Source organism: Bufo bufo, chromosome 2, assembly GCF_905171765.1.
Source record: "Bufo bufo chromosome 2, aBufBuf1.1, whole genome shotgun sequence".
NCBI lineage: Eukaryota > Metazoa > Chordata > Amphibia > Anura > Bufonidae > Bufo > Bufo bufo.
The window spans coordinates 653,287,681-653,307,217 of record NC_053390.1 but is presented as its reverse complement, the minus strand read 5'-3'; the positions used below and the strand labels follow the sequence as shown (position 1 = coordinate 653,307,217).

Sequence of the window (19,537 nt, the reverse complement as noted above, 5' to 3'; positions counted from 1 at the left end):
GACAGCATCATATCGGTACAATTCTGTAGATGCAAGGTCAGGCAGAGACGCACAGCATTATAAATTATTATTATTATAATTCCCTGCAGTCCTGTGAAACGTGCAGCGTCCATAGCGGGTAATGGCGTTCCCACACGGAGCTTGTTTTCTGTACTGGACATCTGAATTTAGCCTTGCATACATATTAGGTATTCTATAAATACGGATGGCAAAATGAAGTTGTGCATTTACGCTTCACTGGAGGTAATGGCTCTGCTATTCTTTTTCCTTTTAAAGTACAAGTTAATTTACCACTTTACATACTTCAAATTCAGAGTGCGTCTAGGAACATTCATAACGGAAAATAAGCAGTAAATATAAATTTAATTCTAGATGATAATCTGCTTTTGACAAACTCGTACTCATTGTCTGCCAGTCGGATGTGACAGAATAAATTGGAGCTTCTCAGCTCAGCTATATGCTGCATGAAATGCACAATTTGTTGTCATTTTAGTTGTTTTCCCAGATTTTACGTGACAGAAGGATAAAGCTCTTTTAGTTTCTCTGCAGGTAAAGTTTGTGTCATTGTAATTATTCATTTCTCTTCAGTGTTCTGTATACATTCACAAAAGCACAGTCAAATTGAATCTTTCTAATGAAAATATAAAACCGCCAGTTACACAGTTAAACGGTAAAGAGACGTCCACACAGAACCTAAATTCAACCTAAAAAAGTGCACGGCGGATGTAATGCAAAGGGTGAAATCCACTGTAGAAATCTGGGGCAAAAATTTACATCCACTGCATGTGAAGTACATTTATAAATCTCATCCACGTTTTGGTACTGTGCGGAGACGAATATTCGTACAGTATTCAAAAGATGTTTTGAGCGAAGTGACTTTGCTCATCACTATCTACCATATACAACAGGCATGGCCAACCTGTGGCTCTCCAGATGTTGTGAAACTACAACTCCCACCATGCCCTGCTGCAGGCTGATAGCTGTAGGCAGTCTGAGCATGCTGGGACTTGTAGTTTTGCAACAGCTGGAGAGCCTCAGGTTGGCCATGCCTGATATACAATATAAAGAGCACCTGTCAGCAGGATGAACCCTATTAAAATCAAGCATGCTGTCTCATCGGGTTGATCTTGCTGATTTAGAATTATACTTGCCTTGTTAAAATCCAAAGAAAAGACTTTCATTCTTTATGCAAATGAGGGCTTCAGTGCACCGAGGGGAAGATCCTAGTCCCCACAGTGCACCTCAGCTGTCCAGTGCTGGCCACATCCCTGGGTGCATTGAAGTATTTATTTGCATTAAAAATAAAAGCATTTTCTCTTATTTTTTTTTGGAAACGCTTCAACCGACTTTCAGAAGATAGGTGTTATTTTAATCAGCAGGACCAACCCTACCAGGCAGTAGGCCTAGTTTGTTATGATTGATCCTGCTGGCATGTGCTTTTTCATGTAGGAAGTAATTAGCTTCCTTTTGAAAGAGAGATTGACTGTTATATCATGTACAGTTCATAAAATTATACAAAGGTGTGTATGAAAAACTATGTTAGAATCATTTGGTATTTGCTTCCTGGATACAAATGTTAAGAAATGTTTTATATGCAATTATACTTGAAGGCTCTTCCAGATCACATTAAAAGTAACATTGTAAAATCTTTAAAAAAAAATAAAAATCTCATCCACATTGCTTCTGCTGTAAACGCTGCAGATTTTGCCCACTTTGAACATAACCTAACTTCAGTTTTTAGAAGTAGAATTAACTTTCCAGACCATCATACAACATTTATTTATTAACCCCTTTTGGATCAAGTGCTGTACATGTATGGCACTTGGTGGTGGTCTTTAATGTGGAGTGCTGTACACGTATGCCATTGGATTAAAGCGCCTGCAGTCTATCAGGTTGGGCCCCAGGATGTCGGTGACAGTATATTACCATTTCTGTTTGCTCCTTTCCTCGGTGCGTAGTAATCAATGAATGCTATGCAGTAAATGGAGTAAGTGAGCTGCAGGGTCTTAGCAGACATTGATCATCTCTGCCATGTACAGTGCTGCCACAGGGGGCCGTTTCCCCTGTAACTGGGGCTATTTTGGTTGCCAGTGTCAATGTCCCATAACCTCTTTGAGACATGTAGATTGTAAGCCCTCACGGGCAGGGCCCTCTCTCCTTCTGTACCAGTCTGTAACTCGTCTTGTTCCTGCTTAGTCACTTGTCTGTATTATGTATGTGCACCCCTTATCATATGTACAGCGCTATGGAATGAATGGTGCTTTAATAATAAATAATAATAATAATAATAATACAATGTTCCAAAAATACATTAAAAAATACAAGTAAAACATATACCGTAATAAACTATAAAAAATATATATACAAACGCCCATATCAACCAAAATCGTTGCCATTGCCAACTCGTTCACACAAAATATCTGACACAAAATAGGAAACCATTTTTTAATCATTTATTTGGCTGTCAGTTTGCTTATTTTGTCTTTCTCTTTCTGCTTGGACATCTTTAAACTTCTACTGTCATGACCTCACTCTCACAGGAAGTTCATGAAGGCATGTGGTTTAACTCCAATACACTTCAATAGGCAGTCACACCACTGTGAATGCACTGGAAATGTAGCAGCTTCTTACAAAGCCTCCTCGTGTGTGTGTGTGTGTGTGTGTGTGTGCAGGGATACTGTACAGTACCAGTGCACTAACACTACAGAAAGTGCCACCCACCTTTCCCTGGTGCCTGAATGTCAAGTTTGCCTGTATATGCAGGAAGTATTTTAGACTGTGTGTCTAGGCAAATCTGAAATTCATCAATTTGTGTGGGAAAGCTGGAGTACAAGTCTTGTGGGTCTGTACACTCTATCCAGATAATGTTATCTTACCTTATTCAAGTAACCCAGCTTTCCAAGGACCCTGAAAGGCAATTCAAAAACTATGACACTATTTAGGAGTGAGGAGGGGGATTTGTCTTGATAGATTTAGTATTCTGTGATCTTTTACACTTCTATAGTAGTAACTCCTGCCTCCCAAGGACCCTAAAAGGCAAATCTGCCAAGCTATGGCACTATTTAGGAGTGAGGAGGGGGATTTGTCTTGGTTAATTTCGTATTCTATATTCTCTATTACAGTTCAACATGGTGGTAACCTAGCTTTTACCGGACCCTGAAAAACGAGTTTATCATATGGTACCAGGGCAACATAATCCGTTGTCGCCAATGCAGCACTACAGTCTTGTCACCCAGCTTTTCCAGGATCCTGAAAGACAAGTTAGTTTAGCTATAGGAAGGGATTTATCACTACATAACTAGGCAAATTTGTAATTCAGCAATCTCTGTGTAAAGATGTAATGGAGGCAACACTTGGTACATTCAGTCTATATATACTATATTCATAAATATAATAGCTGGACAACCGTGAATATATATATATATATATATAATGTGTGTGTGTGTGTAGTTTAGTCTCCAGCATACCTCCACATGCTACCCAGCTTTCTAAAGCTGCCAAAAGGCAAGGATTAAGCTATTTTAGTAGACTGAAGAATACAAACTCTACCAGATAAATCCTGCTGTCCATTCCGAAGTAGTGTCATAGCTAGGCAGATATGCTTTTCAGGGTCCGTGTAAAGGTGGGTCACCACCATGTGGACCTGTAATAGAGAATGCAGAATATTAACTTCGCCAAGAAAAAAAAACCCTCCTCACTCCTAAATAGTGCCATACAGTGATGGCCAGTTCGCAGTGTTCGCCAGCGAACACATGCGGGCTGCCATCTTGACTCACAAGTCCGGCGATGCACAGGTAAGCCCTTACCTGTGCCGGGAGCCGGTCTGAAATCAAAGGCCCCCGGCGGCTGTTCTCGGAACTGCCTGCTCCCGGTGACCGCATTTGATTTCAGACCGGCTCGCGGCTGTATGTTCTATGGCTGCTAACACATCTATTTTGTACTATTAGTAACTAGGAGATTCCTTCCAACAAAATGACCATGCTAACTGTGTAGAGAAATATTATCCAGACTAAACCCAGCATCCTCCTCTTAGGTCACATGCACTAGCATTAAGGGTGAGAGGTAGTGGGAGAATAAATGGCTGCAGTCTGAGAGAACAATGCACTGCTTTTCTAGTTTATTTTTCATAGTTTATAATTGTAATATATAACAAAATAAGAACAAATAACAAAGACACACAACACTAAATCAAAGAAAAAAAATTGTAAAAAGCCCAATGTGTCACTTAAAAAAGGTGTGAAGATTATTTTAGTGGTTCAACAATTTAAAAAGTTACAACTGATAAACCACCACATGCGGTAAATCACAAAAGAATGCCTACCCCCTTTCCCCCCCAATTTGGCTAGACCTGTAAAGGAAAGATGACTTACCTGCTTTTTGGTGCCAACTCCTTGTCCTTCTCCTACAAGCCTGCAATGCTCTGCGGGGCTCCTTTGATGTCAACATCCGGTTTGACATCACCTCAGCCAATAACTGGCCATGGCGGACACTGGATCCCCTTGCATCATGGGACAATTTGTCATGACGTAAGGGGAGCCGGTCACTGCCGTGGCCAGTCGGCCCCTACCATGTATGGTACAATCTCAGCACGTGTGCCTACTCCATACATCCATTGTACACTAATGTCGTGCATGTTAAAGGGAATCTGTCACCAGTTTTAGGGTCCATTCACACGTCCGCAAAATGGGTTTGCATCCATTCCGCAATTTTGCCGAACAGGTGCGGACCCATTCATTTTCAATGGGGCCAGAATGTGCTGTCTGCATCCGCATTTGCCGATCCGCACTTCCGTTCCGCCAAAAAATAGAACATGTCCTAGAAAAGGCATTTTCTATGAGAGTGTCGGCGATGTGCGGTCCGCAAAATACAGAACGCACATTGCCGGTGGCCGTGTTTTGCGGATTTGCAAAACACATACAGACGTGTGAATGGACCCTTCTGCTGCTAAGTAACAGATCCAGCACATGCCAATAAGTCCTGATATTCATGATCTTCTGGCTTTCTCTGCTCCCCTGCCACTGAATAACCGTTTTTTTCTAACTGAATTAGCAGCAGTGGGTCGAGAAAGCAAGGCGCTGATAAATATTCTGGACTCATTGGCATGAGCTGGAGATGCTCAATACAAAATTTAAGCAAAATGGCTGGGTCAATTAAAGAAAGTGACGCAGCATTTTGTTTAGGAGACCTGTCACTAGTTTATGTTGCCCTTAGTTAGTACATCCTAAAACGGGTGACCGATTCCCTTTAAATAAAACAGGTCGCCCACTAATTTCACTTTCAAATTATCTGTTAAAATTACAAATATTTTTGCCACTCACAGACATGTGATATTGGATCATTCAAGTCTTTAATGTTTTAACTCATTTGTTTGAATTGGTTATCTTTATCCACTTTTAGTGAAAATCTGATTCAGTTTTAGGTGAAATAAATGCAGAAATCTAGAAATTCTGAAGGTTTCACAAGCTTTCAAGTGTATATTTTAAGACCGAGTAGGAGAGGTTTTGATGCCCCCAGCAGCACAGTCAAAAGTGCCATGGAGGTGGTCCCTTCATATGCAGAGTCCAGAACTCTTTCCAACCCCTACCATCTGCTCCATGACAGCTCTAGCAGTCTTCTGGTTGGCCACTAAAGCCATCATTCAGAGCAGAGGGGGAGGGGGGTTGGGAAGCCTTTAATGCAGAGAGCTTTGGGCACTGTACATGAAGGGACTGCCCTTACGGCATGGCAGGAGCATTAAAACTTCCGCTGAGCGCACTGTGAGGTATATTTAAAGGGAACCTGTCATGTGGATATTTGATTATAATCGAACTAATTATATACAATCATTAACTACTAAAAAGTGCCTTAGATGTATTCACTTACTGGTGTGACAGATGGTTACCTCATAATATACACACAAAGATGCCACATGCCGCATGCTAATGAGCTAATTTGAGTCCAGCGTGATGTCATTGAGTCCAGCGTATATTTAATTCAGAGCTATAGCCACTCCCCTGCCCACCTGCTGCTGGTTCCTATGGAAACAAACTGTCATTCAGCAGCAGGTAGGCGGGGAGAGGCAGGAGCTCATGAATATTCAGGACTCATCATTATCAGCTGGAGCTTTTCAATACAAGATGTTGGCAGATTGACTGGGTCAATTAAAGAAAGTGACCCAGCATTGTGCTAAGAGAATCAATCACTTATTTATGTTGCCCTTAGTTAGGACACCATAAAACTGGTGACAGGTTCCCTTTAACAGCTTTACATCTCTCCCATCTACCTCAGTCAGCAGTTTTGACGGGTTAAAACTGAAGACTTCTTGTAACTGATGCACTTTGCAAGAAATACATACAGGAACGCCTCATTCACACAATAGTGATAAATGGCCGTAACACTTCCATTTTCAGAACTAGTGCAGTCTGTGGAGCTATTCACATGGCCGTTTTTTTTTAATGGTCCGTGAATAACTGACGTCCAAGAATAGTATATGTCCTATGTTTGACTATTTTGACTGCCCGTTAAAAGGGATGCACTTTGAAAAAAGGACTACACTATAAAAAAAAATACTCACCAGACATATGTGGGAACCCTTGTTCCACGCTGGGGGCAGCAGGACTTGACACTCCCAGCGCTGTGACATCACATGATCACGCTAGGAGCATCAGGTCCTGCTGCCTCCAGTGGGAAGCAAGTGTTCCTGCATGTGCTTTTGGTGCGGTGAGTATTTTATTTTTTTAAGTGGATTTGTCGGTACTACCATGGGTGGTGGTGAGACATTATATATACAGGAGCTGCTGTGGGGTTCATTTTATGTCCTGGGGTGCTACAGAAGGGCATTATTTATACTCATGGCATTATATGTCCTAGGGGCACAACATAGGAGCATTATTTACACTGTGGGAACTATGGGGACATTATATTGATGGCACTGTGGGGGGCATACTATACTGAGGGCACTGCAGAAGCTAGAGTTTAAAGAAAAAATTATATTAAATTCATCTGTTTTCAACGGATACAAAACAAGTGAAAAATGGTTGAACAACCAGAAAATAGATGCACAGATGCAAAATGTCTGTGAAAAACAGACAGTTTATCCATTTTAAGGCTACATTCACAAGACCGTATGTGTTTGCAATCTGCAAAAAATACAGATGATGTCCTTTTGGCATCCATATTGCATCCGTTTTTTTGCAGATCCATTGTAACAATGCCTATCTGCAAAACGGACAAGAATAGGACATGCTCTATATTTTTTGCAGGGCTACGGAACGGACATACGGACAATCCGCAAAAACAACGGAACGGACAAGGAAACAAAATATGTTCCTGTGAATGTAGCCTTAAGGTTTTTTGTGTTTTTATGTTTTTCACTGTCGCAGAATGTATCCTAAAAGTGACCTTGTACTTCACTGAAGTGATTAAAGAAGAGCGTGTCCATGTAGGAAAGTGTTAATGCTGGGTTGTAACTTGTCTATTCTTATTTCAGTGTGTGATAAATGCTTGGGGAGGCTTGAAAGCACGATGAGAACATGGAATTATGATATTCAGAACATAATACATGGCTATTAATACTAGCCATAAAAATACTGGAGGACATGCTTCAGCTGCATTCCATTCCCCACCCACATTTAACTTAAAGGAAATGGGTGAAAATCCCCCTTGTTCTTCTGTGTAACAAGCTAGGAGCAAATGACAGCAGCACTTAATTTAGTAATAGGACTAAATATACCTGGTTCAAAATAAAATATTACAGCTTATTCCATGAGAACGTTTTTGATCTTTGCAAAGTCAGTCTATTCATGTTGAGAACTGCTAAGCTTTATAACTTTATGATTTTGTGAGCTACTTTTGTTGTGACTGATGTGTGTCTGTGTTTCCATAGATCATTGTACACACTAAGGCTTATGTCTCCAAACAACTTTAGTTATGTGTTTTTCACATGGCAACCAACTAGCTTCCAGATTTAGAAATTACAACTTTTTTGAAGAAGCTGGTTTTCCTTCTGCAAAGAGACAGGGAATACGCTTTTTTGCAAAAAAGAATGAAACATTTTTGTTTGTTGGCGATCTACAGTATCATTCAACTTTTTCCTGCTCAATCAAATCTACAATATTTGAATGTTGCTGCTGTACAGTCTGGTACTTCGAGCACTCTTTGGACCGTGAAGACCAGCTATGATTGCTTAACACTCATCCTTTTTTACCTATATTTTTGCTTGGTACTTCAGACCTTCGAGGTGATTTTGGTCTGCACGCCCTGCTTCCTCTCTGCTTTTCTCATTTGCCTACAATCGAACTGTTCCTCTATGGCAGTGCTACCTTCCAAAATATGCTGAGGTACATTTATGCCACCACCAGGATAAGGCTACTTTCACATTAGCGTTTTTTGCGGATCCGTCATGGATCTGCAAAAACGCTTCCGTTACAATAATGCAACCGCATGCATCCGTCATGAATGGATCCGGTTGTATTATGTCTTCTATAGCCATGACGGTTCCGTCATGAACACCATTGAAAGTCAATAGGGGACAGATCAGTTTTCTATTGTGTCAGAGAAAACGGATCCGTCCCCATTGACTTTACATTGTGTGTCAGGACGGATCTGTCTGGTTCTGCTTCGTCAGGCAGCGTTTTGGTGTCCGCCTCCAGAGCGGAATGGTGGCGGAACGGAGGCAAACTGATTCATTCTGAGCAGATTCTTTTCCATTCGGAATGCATTAGGACAAAACTGATCAGTTTTGGACCGCTTTTGAGAGCCCATGACGGATCTTAGAAACGGAAAGCCAAAACGCTAGTGTGAAAGTAGCCTAAAAGTGCCCTTACTTCACATCTGCAATATGATGGGCTGGTTCAAGACTGGGCCTTTTACCCCCTTTCCTGACCAGAGGCCTTTCCCATTTATTTATTTATTTACTATATATTTCTTTTTCATTTTTCGTACTCGAGAAGATGTTGAAAAAGAGTTAATTTTTTTAAACATTTTTTAATACTTTTAAATGCAACTAGAATATAATTTTAAATTATGTACCCTTTCGATAATTTTGATATACAGAGATATATAGTTTATGGTCTCTGATGGTGGTGCTAGAAGCGCCCGAATGTGTGGTACCTATATTTTTTTTACAATTTGTGCCCCCATAAGGACATGCAAGACCCTTAACATAACTTTTCTTTTTTGTTTGGTCTGCTAAGATCCAGCAGCGCATCCACATTCCCAGCACTCAGCGAAGGAAGTAGAATTGCCACAGCTGTCATGAACAATAGTTGGCCAGTCTAACCAGACCCAAAAAAGCATAAAGAAAGGCAGTTTTACTTTGTAACTGGGGCTGCAGTGGCAGCTACAAAGGAAAACAGATGTAAAGTAAAAAAAAAATTTTTTATATGGGATCCCTAAGCTGTATTGTGAAAATGAAATATTAAAAGTGAATATATAATAATAAAGTAAGAACATATGGAAAAGGCAAAAATCAAATCGATAGCCTATCAGATGTCATTTATAGCTATAGTGATGAGAGAAGCGATCCTCAGATCCTAGATCCGAAGTTGAATCGCTCAAAACTTCAGTTTAATCCTGTATGGAGTCTCGCGAGATTTTGGTGAATAACTTCGGTATTTGTTTTTAAACTCGAAAATCATTTGAAAACCTGTATCCGAACTCTGCTGCAGTTCCGAGGTACCAGTCGGAACAGAAGCCCAGTTCAGATTAAACTTTTAAAATAGTTTTTCGGTTCAAAACTGAAGTTATTCACCGAAGTCTCGTGCGACTTTGGGAATAACCGACTTCGTCTCGTCGGAATCTATACATTTTAATGCTGTATGAAGACTGATCTCCATACAGCAGTGATCGCTCATCCCTAATTCCAGCAGTTACCAAAAATTGCTAAGTAGTAACTGGTCATTAAAGAGAACCTGTCTCCATGAAAATGCTAAATAATTTGCGGGCAGTATGTTTTAGAGCAGGAGATGCAGAGCAGATTGATATATAGTGTAGTGGAAAAAGATTCAGCAAAACTGCTCATTCTGGACTTTGAAGTACAAGAGGAGGGCCTATGAGTGATTGACGGCCTTCCCTCTATGACTGTGTATACAGATACAGCTGTCAGTCACTGATAGGACCAACTCCTTGACTTCAAAGCCCAGAATGTGCAGGAATTTAAATATGTAAATTAATAATAATTAACAGTTAATAAAGTTTTGCTGAATCCTTTCCCATAAAACTACATATCAATGTGCTCAGCTCCTCCTGCTGTATAACATGCTGCCTTCAGCTCAGGCACCATGTTCAATGTGACAGGTTCCCTTTAAAGATGTTGTCTAGGCACTTGAATTACAAACAAAAAAAATAAATAAATATATATAGTGTGTGTATGTGTGTGTATATATATATATATATATATATATATATATATATATATATAATGTTTAAAAAAATAAAGGGAACGACAATTAAACAACACAATGTAACTCCAAGTCAATCACACTTCTGTGCAATCAAACTGTCCACTTAGGAAGCAACACTGAGTGACAATCAATTTCACATGCTGTTGTGCAAATGGGATAGACAACAGGTGGAAATTATAGGCAATTAGCAAGACACCCCCAATGAAGGAGTGGTTCTGCAGGTGGTGACCACAGACTACTTCTCAGTTCCTATGCTTCCTGGCTGATGTTTTGGTCACTTTTGAATGCTGGCGGTGCTTTCACTCTAGTGGTAGCATGAGACGGAGTCTACAACCCACACAAGTGGCTCAGGTAGTGCAGCTTATCCAGGATGGCACATCAATGCGAGCTGTGGCAAGAAGGTTTGCTGTGTCTGTCAGCGTAGTGTCCAGAGCATGAAGGCACTACCAGGAGACAGGCCAGTACATCAGGAGACGTGGAGGAGGCCGTAGGAGGGCAACAACCCAGCAGCAGGACCGCTACCTCCGCCTTTGTGCAAGGAGGAACAGCAGGAGCACTGCCAGAGCCCTGCAAAATGACCTCCAGCAGGCCACAAATGGGCATGTGTCTGCTCAAACGGTCAGAAACAGACTCTATGAGGGCCCGACGTCCACAGGTGGGGGTTGTGCTTACAGCCCAACACCGTGCAGGACGTTTGGCATTTGCCAGAGAACACCAAAATTGGCAAATTCGCCACTGGCGCCCTGTGCTCTTCACAGATGAAAGCAGGTTCACACTGAGCACATGTGACAGACGTGACAGAGTCTTGAGACGCCGTGGAGAACGTTCTGCTGCCTGCAACATCCTCCAGCATGACCGGTTTGGCATTGGGTCAGTAATGGTGTGGGGTGGCATTTCTTTGGAGGGCCGCACAGCCCTCCATGTGCTCGCCAGAGGTAGCCTGACTGCCATTAGGTACCGAGATGAGATCCTCAGACCCCTTGTGAGACCATATGATGCTGCGGTTGGCCCTGGGTTCCTCCTAATGCAAGACAATGCTAGACCTCATGTGGCTGGAGTGTGTCAGCAGTTCCTGCAAGACGAAGGCATTGATGCTATGGACTGGCCCGCCCGTTCCCCAGACCTGAATCCAATTGAGCACATCTGGGACATCATGTCTCGCTCTATCCACCAATGTCACGTTGCACCACAGACTGTCCAGGAGTTGGCAAATGCTTTAGTCCAGGTCTGGGAGGAGATCCCTCAGGAGACCGTCCGCCACCTCATCAGGAGCATGCACAGGCGTTGTAGGGAGGTCATACAGGCACGTGGAGGCCACACACACTACTGAGCCTCATTTTGACTTGTTTTAAGGACATTACATCAAAGTTGGATCAGCCTGTAGTGTGTTTTTCCACTTTAATTTTGAGTGTGACTCCAAATCCAGACCTCCATGGGTTGAAAAATTTGATTTCCATTTTTTTATTTTTGTGTGATTTTGTTGTCAGCACATTCAGCTATGTAAAGAACAAAGTATTTTAGAAGAATATTTAATTAACTCAGATCTAGGATGTTATTTTTGTGTTCCCTTTATTTTTTTGAGCAGTGTGTGTATATATATATATATATATATATATATATATATATACATCGAGAATGGTGTACATGAGAGAGAGGCCGTTGGCATATTTTATTGACCAAGATAGCACACTAATTCTCATATTATGTATTCCGCTGTTCGCTGAAAGAATGCCCCTGAAGATGTCAGGGATCTGGCGAAACATGTCAGGGTGGCAGAGTGTGAGCGACTGTGTTTTTTTAACAGATCACTATGGCTGTCAGTAAGAGTCAAACAAAATGAATTAGCAGATTGGTGCAATAAAAATGCAGGTGGAAGCGGGCTCCAGCGCTATCTTGGCAAACTATAACAATTACATGTACAGTGATAGCAAGCCGGGCTTTTAAACCAATATCTCCTCTTTCTTTTCTTTTTTAAGTTACAAATAAAAGGGAAGTTTTAAAGCTATGAAATAGAAATTACAAATGTCACGCGCGGTAATTAGTAGCAATGGTGAATTGTAAATAGAGAGAGAATTTGAAACCTGTTTTCTTATGGTAAACTCTAGGTGTTTCAGGATCTCTGCAAGGAAGAAGGAAAGACCCCAACACAAATAATTCAAGAGAAGAATTTAGGACTGATCACTGATAAGGGACATCTAGAAGATATCTGCCAGAATATTATAGATGGACACAAAGAAGAGGTATTGCCTTTACCAACGTTCATACCATTTTTCAAACATAGCTAAGGCTACTTTCACATCTGCGTTTTTGCTGAATTCGTCATGGAAAAACGCTTCCGACATGATAATACAACCGTCTGCATCTGTTATGACTGGATCTGGTTGTATTATCTCTAAAATAGCCATGACGGATCCGTCAGTAAAACCATTGTAAGTCAATGGGGGTGAATCCTTTTTTTTTTTTATGTCCTAGAAAATGGATCTAGCACCATTGACTTAGATTGTGTGTCATGATGGATCTATCTTGCTCCACATCCCATGCCGGACAGAAAAACATTGCTTGCTGCTCCTGTATGATGTACTGAATGATTTTCCACTGCAACTGAGGCTGCACAGCAGCCCCAGTTATAGTTATCATCACTATTAGAACTGCGCTGCCCAGCAGTTTCTAAAAGCCATACACCCAACATTCAGCTACAGTTTTTAGTCAGACAGTGAGACAATAGACACATAAAACAACCTGAAGATGAAGATGCATTTAAGAAGCATGTATTCACATGGTATATAACTTTTTATATCTTTAATAGGTTTCTGCCATACAACAAGGGAACCTTAAAGTTATGCATAAACTTATTGGCTTAATCCAGAAGACTACGAAAGGACGAGCAGATCCAGTTCTCGTAAAGACTATATTAGAAGAAAAGTTGTTACCTTAATGTATAATCATAATACATTTAACTTAAAAACGGAATGTGTGAACATGTGAATTCCTTCAGTTTATGTGGTGATCACCTTGATGTGTACTACAACTTATTGAAGTCCTGTGATGCATTTGGATTATCAGGTCATGCACCTCAAAGAGACATTTAGTTTTTAAAGAGCAGGATCTTGGACTAAGGAGTCCAGATCATACCTTTTTTTTTTTTTTTTTTTCATACTGCCCCTGTTCCCCCACTGCCAGCGGTTAAAGCTGAATTGAAATACATTGTCAGGACTGCTGTGCATTCACATAGGAGTCCTCTCCATTATGTTAGCACAGGAGTATGTGCTGTGTATTTCAGTGCAGCTTTGTGCACTAACTGGGGGGGGGGGGGGGGGTAGGAATATAAAAAATGGAGATCTGTACTCATTATGTGCAGCTACTTACTTCAGATAATAGTCTGGGATCGTGGTGACAGATTCTCTTTAATGTGACAAGTCAAGTAAATAAATTTAAGCTGTAACTCTTCCTATATGTACATGAAATAAATATGTTTATATTCTTTAAAAATGTATTTTTATTAAGTAAGGGATAAATGAAACATACATGGCTCATACAAATAGTTCAAAAGCATAAGATTCTGAATTGACATAGCCATTCATCAAACATGGTATGCATCATGGGAGCAAATTACAAATGAGGTATCAGGTACAGATGAAATACCACACCAAAATCTAGAAATAGTGGCATGTTGGGTACTGGGAGAGGGAGGGGATGAGGTGGGGGTGGAAAGGAAGGTACGAGGAGAGGGACAAGTCATCTTCTGTCCTCTCCCCTGGTGGACACACAATTATCCTCTTAAGTATTTAAAAATGCCTGGATCCGGGCAAATGGACCACAAAAAGCTTATGCATAATGTTAAACCATCTGCAAATATGCTGGAAGTGACCTGCAGTCACATGGTGATGTCGGTGTTCGAGCTCATACCTAAGGAGTCATGTCCCTCCAATGTTCTATGGTAGGTTCTTACTCAACCGTTTCAATGGAATTAATAGTCTTGCTGCTTGAATCAGGTGAGTAGCTAAATTCCCTTTAGATGGTTGCCAAGAGGTCGTGAGTAACCAACGGAGGACAGTTTCTGGGTTCAAAGTAATAGGGGAGGGGATATACTATTAATTAAATGTGTAATTTCCAACCAAAAAGTTAGTATATTTGGGCAAAACCAAAAATGTGGCTTAACCAGCCTTCTCCAGTCCCACATCTCCAGCGTGCACCTGAGTCCTGTAAACCCCTTAAGTACATCTGCTTGGGGGTTTTGTACCATTGTGTCAATACTTTATAAGAGTGTTCTTGGACCCGTATGCATCTCGAGAACCCATAGGAGTTAGAATGTATACGCAGAATATCTATTTCAAAAAGATCAATGTTCAGTTCTGTGGCCCAGGTCTTATATATATGTCTATATATTGAGGGGTCACTTTGTTCCTTGGTGTCAACTGGGAGTGGTACAAAAGTGAGATCGATTTGGGTTGGACAGTCTTCTTATGCATTAACTTTTCAAACCATGTCTTAACTTTTACCTCTCCTAACTGTTTACATAATAGCCTGCAAGTAGATAAGAGTTCAGAGGTATCTAGAAAGTTCCCTCGGGTGGAGGTGAAAAACGCAGATTGAGGATCTCCTTCTGGGCTAGGCATTTCCCGAAGAAAATACTCCAGTGTGCTATCTTGGAACCTGTCCCATACTGATGCGAGATCGGTCACCCCTGGTCTTACCAGAAAGGGGATCAGACCTGGCATCACAGGGGATGGGTTACCAAGCAAGTCATAGTCCTTGTTTAGGGTTCGTACAACTGATATTGTTTCTCTAAGAAGGGGCTGTCCCCTAAAGAGGCAGCAGAAAGGCACCACAGGTCCACTCTCAGTTCATTAGTAAGATTTGTTAGTTCCACTTCATTACCTAGAGCCCTATATTTGGGGACTTGAATTTGAAGCCATCTTTTCAAATGGATAGCTCTAGAATAGGTGAGCACATCTGGGAGACCAAAGCTACCATGTTCTTTCCTTAATACTAATCTATTGTAGGATACCCTAGACTTCTTCCCATTCCACAGAAAGGTTGTAAAGATTGCTCTTACTTGGGAGAAAAAAGAGGTGAGGATCAAGATAGCATTTGTATGACATATAGGAGTTTTGTCATGATGAAGGTCTTAATACGTTTTTTCCGACCCATCCACGAGACATAGGGGATCTTGAGGGACTTTAAATGTGTTTGAATATCTTTAACAAAGGGCCATAGTTCAAATGGTATAGTATTCCAAGGTGAGAAGGGATTTTGACTCCTAAAAAGTAATATGGGATATCTGCCACTTAAAGGTGTGGATGTCCTTAAAGCTGTCACTATAGTAGGAGTTGCTTAGACATTAAGGGCCTCAGACTTGGAGTGATTGACCTTGAAATTGGAGAAGTGGCCAAACTGGTTAAATAACTCCGATGCGGGAAGGCCTCAAGAGGGTTGGTGATCATGATAAGCAAGTCATCAGCAAAGGCTGTATTAGTGTAATAAGTCTTATTATCCACCACCTGAATACTTTGAATATGGGAATGATCTCTAATGGCCTGGAGAAGAGTCTCCATCACAAGAATAAAGTGAGTGTGAGAAAGGGGCCACCCCTACCATTCCTAATTGGAAAGAGGGGGACAAAGTCCCATTAACTCTAACTTTTGCACTTGGGTCACCATATAAAGTCATGATTGCCTGAATGAATCTTTCTGGTATACCAAAACGCAACAGTGTCTTCTGCAGGAAATCCCAATTGACCCTGTCGAAGGCCTTCTCCGCATCTATTTCTAGGAGCACCAGTGTGGTTGATTTGTCTTCTTGACTACTTAAATGGCTGTAATCACTAAGCAGGGGTCGGAAAGTGTTTTATGAATGTGCCCCCAGGGAAGCTTGTGAATGCACTGAAGAGCCTCCAGATGTGTTCAGGGTAGGGGACAGTGTCACATTAAGGTCGCCTCTTGCCAACCTGATGCCTTCAGCAAATTGATGAAAGAATTTTAAAGTGCCCTTAAAGAGGACCTTTCATCTGTTTAACCCTAGTCTAATTAGGGTCTTGCCTTATAGGGCAGCCCCCTCTGATGTCATTGTACTTTTTTATTTTATTTTTTTCGTTTGTCCACTGTAGTCCCCCATTGATTTCGGCGCCTTATATTCTAATTAGCCGACTTGATTATACTAGGCGGAGACTAGAGGGTTTCTCTTCTCCCTGGCTGTGAGCGCATCCAATCAGAGTGCACCGCTCATAGCCCGGGAGGAGCTCATTCTTTGAAAAAATAAAGTGCGATGACATCAGTGGGGGCCGCCCTGTAAGGTAAGACCCTAATTAGACTAGGGCTAAACAGATGAAAGGTCCTCTTTAAAAGTCACTGTCATGTTTTCATCAAAAAATCTATTGTAGCATGTTACTGCAGCATTATGCATACGTTTTTCCCTTAGTTACGGCTGTTTAAACATTTACAATATGAGGACCTTCTCAAGATGGCTCCTTTGCTAGTTCTCTGAGGCCAAAACTGCTTTCCCTCACTTCCCATGCACACTTGCTGTAGCCAGCAGCTCCCTGACAGCCAATCAGATTGGATTACTGAGAGACACGCCTCCTCACTCTCAGGGCCGGACTGGGGATAAAAACCAGCCCTGGAAAAAGTTGCACACCAGCCCCACAGCATTGCATCATTATTTACTTGTTTATAATAGGAGAAAGCATTCATTTTAAAGGGAACCTGTCACCGGCATTTTGGGTATAGAGCTGATGACATGGGTTGCTAGATGGCCACTAGCACATCCGCAATGCCCAGTCCCCATAGCTCTGTGTGCTTTTATTGTGTAAAAAACCTGATTTGATACATATGCAAATTAACTTGAGATGAGTCAGAGCTTGAAAATATGACTCTTCTCTGGTCACACAAGTAAGATATGACTCTTTTCTGTTAATTTGCATATGTATCAAATCGTTTTTTTTACACAATAAAAGCACACAGAGCTATGGGGACTGGATATTGCGGATGTGCTAGTGGCCATTTAGCAACCCATGTCCTCAGCTCTATACCCAAAATCCAGGTGACAGGTTCCCTTTAAAACACGTGTGTAAACACGAATATGAACTTTGCCCCACGATAGCTCTTTTGTAAAACCCCCATAAAAACTTACAATTACTTGACTAGGCCCTTGGGGATCTCGGACGCCACTTCAACACTTTGGCTGGGGGGCTCGGCGGAGCTGATGTGCTTTATCCTAATGAGAAAGATTTCATAATAAGGATTTGGAGAAGGGGCAGAGGGATAGCAGAGCAGGGAGAGGCTGGTGCTGCTACTAGGGGGTCATACCATGGGGGAGTAATAAAGCCCACCAGTAGTAATAATTATCCTTATAATGTGCAAAACATACCCCTTTGTAATGCCCCCAGTTGAGCTAATGTTCCCATAATGTGCCAATATAAAATACCCCTTCTCAGTGCCCCCGTAGATGACCCCCATAGTGCTCCTCCCCCCTTCCCCATAGTACCCACCATAATGTGTCCCAGTATAAAATGCCCCTATACAGAGCCCCCATATAAAATACCCCTTCTTTTTAGCCTCAGTAGATGCCCCTATAGTGCCCCCCAATAATCTGCCAGTAAGATGTGCCCCCATAGATGCCCCCAATCATGTGCCAGTAATGAGAGCCCCCCCCCACCATCATGTGCCAGTAGCCAGAGCCCCCCTATATCATGTGCCAGTAGCCAGAGTGCCCCCATATCATGTGCCAGTTGCCCCCCTTATCATGTGCCAGTAGCCCCCCTTATCATGTGCTAGTAGCCCCCCTTATCATGTGCCAATAGCCCCCTTATGTGCCAGTAGTCCCCCTTATGTGACAGTAGCCCCCCTTATCATGTGCCAGTAGCCCCCCTTATCATGTGCCAGTAGCCCCCCTTATCATGTGCCAGTAGCCCCCCTTATCATGTGCCAGTAGCCCCCCTTATCATGTGCCAGCCCAGTAGTCCCCCCTTATCATGTGCCAGCCCAGTAGTCCCCCCTTATCATGTGCCAGCCCAGTAGTCCCCCCTTATCATGTGCCAGCCCAGTAGTCCCCTCTTATCATGTGCCAGCCCAGTAGTCCCCCCCCTTAGCATGTGCCAGCCCAGCCTAGTAGTCCCCCCCTTATCATGTGCCTGCCTAGTATTGTACCTATATATAAAAAAAAAAGAAAACACTTATACTTACCTCCAGCGATGTGATGCGATGCAGGCCGCCTCTTCCGGCCTGTGTCTCTCGCTATACGGCTCAGGCGACGATATGACGTCATCGCGCCGCCGGCACCGGCCTCTGATAGGCTGCCAGCACTAGGCCGGCACCCTATCAGAGGAACAGGAGGGGACAAACCTCTCCCTCCTCTGCCGCAGCACAGGCATCTGTATTGCCGTCCTGAGGACGGCAATACAGATGACTATGAAGATGAGCGCTTCCATAATGGAGGCTCTCATCTCCTGCTCTGCCCTGCCGCGGCCGCCCCCACTTGTCACCAGGGCCGCGGCCTTGCGGCACTCAGGCCTACCGGGAAATTTCCCGGTATCCCGGCAGGCCAGTCCGGCCTTGCTCACTCTGAAACCTAATGCAGGCATGCAGTGTGAAGGTTCGCCCCTCTGTCTTCTTTTTTATTTTTTTTATTTTTTATACTAAAAGGTAGACAGACAAGCCCTAGCAACGGTCTTTTAAGGGAGTAGTGGAAAGGGACAGAGGACATTAATGAAAGCTGTTATTATAAGGTAATTACAGATCTTTTGACAATCATTGACAGACTAACTCAGGTATACATGCCTAGCTCAAATAAACTAGCAAATAAAAAAAAAATTGTTACCCTTTAACCCCTTGGCTACCGGTCGTTTTTGAGGTTTCATTTTTCTTGCCTATTTTCTGTGAGCCATAACTTTTTTATATTTCCGGTCACATAGCTGTATGAGGGATTATTTTTTGCATGGCAAGTTGTACTTTCTAATGCCACTATTAATTATGGCATAAAATGTAGTGGGAAGCGGGAAAAAAAATCCAAATGGGGTGGAATTGGAAAAAAAACACAATCCCTCCACCGGTTTATTTGTTTTGTTCCCACGGCGTTTCGTTTACGGCAAAACAGACCTATACCCTTCATTCTCTGGGTCAGTACGATTACAACGATTTTTTTTTCTATTCTAATTTTAT

The 19,537-nt window shown here is 42.1% G+C and overlaps 1 protein-coding gene across 2 annotated transcripts in view; it reads left to right on the top strand.

The window, feature by feature from the left end:
* GATB (glutamyl-tRNA amidotransferase subunit B) overlaps positions 1 to 13,860 on the top strand; it is a 248,921-nt gene extending 235,061 nt beyond the window's left edge. The window contains exons 11-12 of one of the 2 annotated variants that reach the window (XM_040418542.1): positions 12,488 to 12,622; positions 13,189 to 13,860. In XM_040418542.1, coding sequence (XP_040274476.1) covers positions 12,488 to 12,622; positions 13,189 to 13,317 — 264 coding nt within the window. In that variant the 3' untranslated portion in view covers positions 13,318 to 13,860. The remainder of the gene's footprint in view (positions 1 to 12,487; positions 12,623 to 13,188) is intronic. The other variant, XM_040418541.1, reaches the window with a different exon arrangement.
* The last annotated feature ends 5,677 nt before the right edge of the window (positions 13,861 to 19,537 follow it).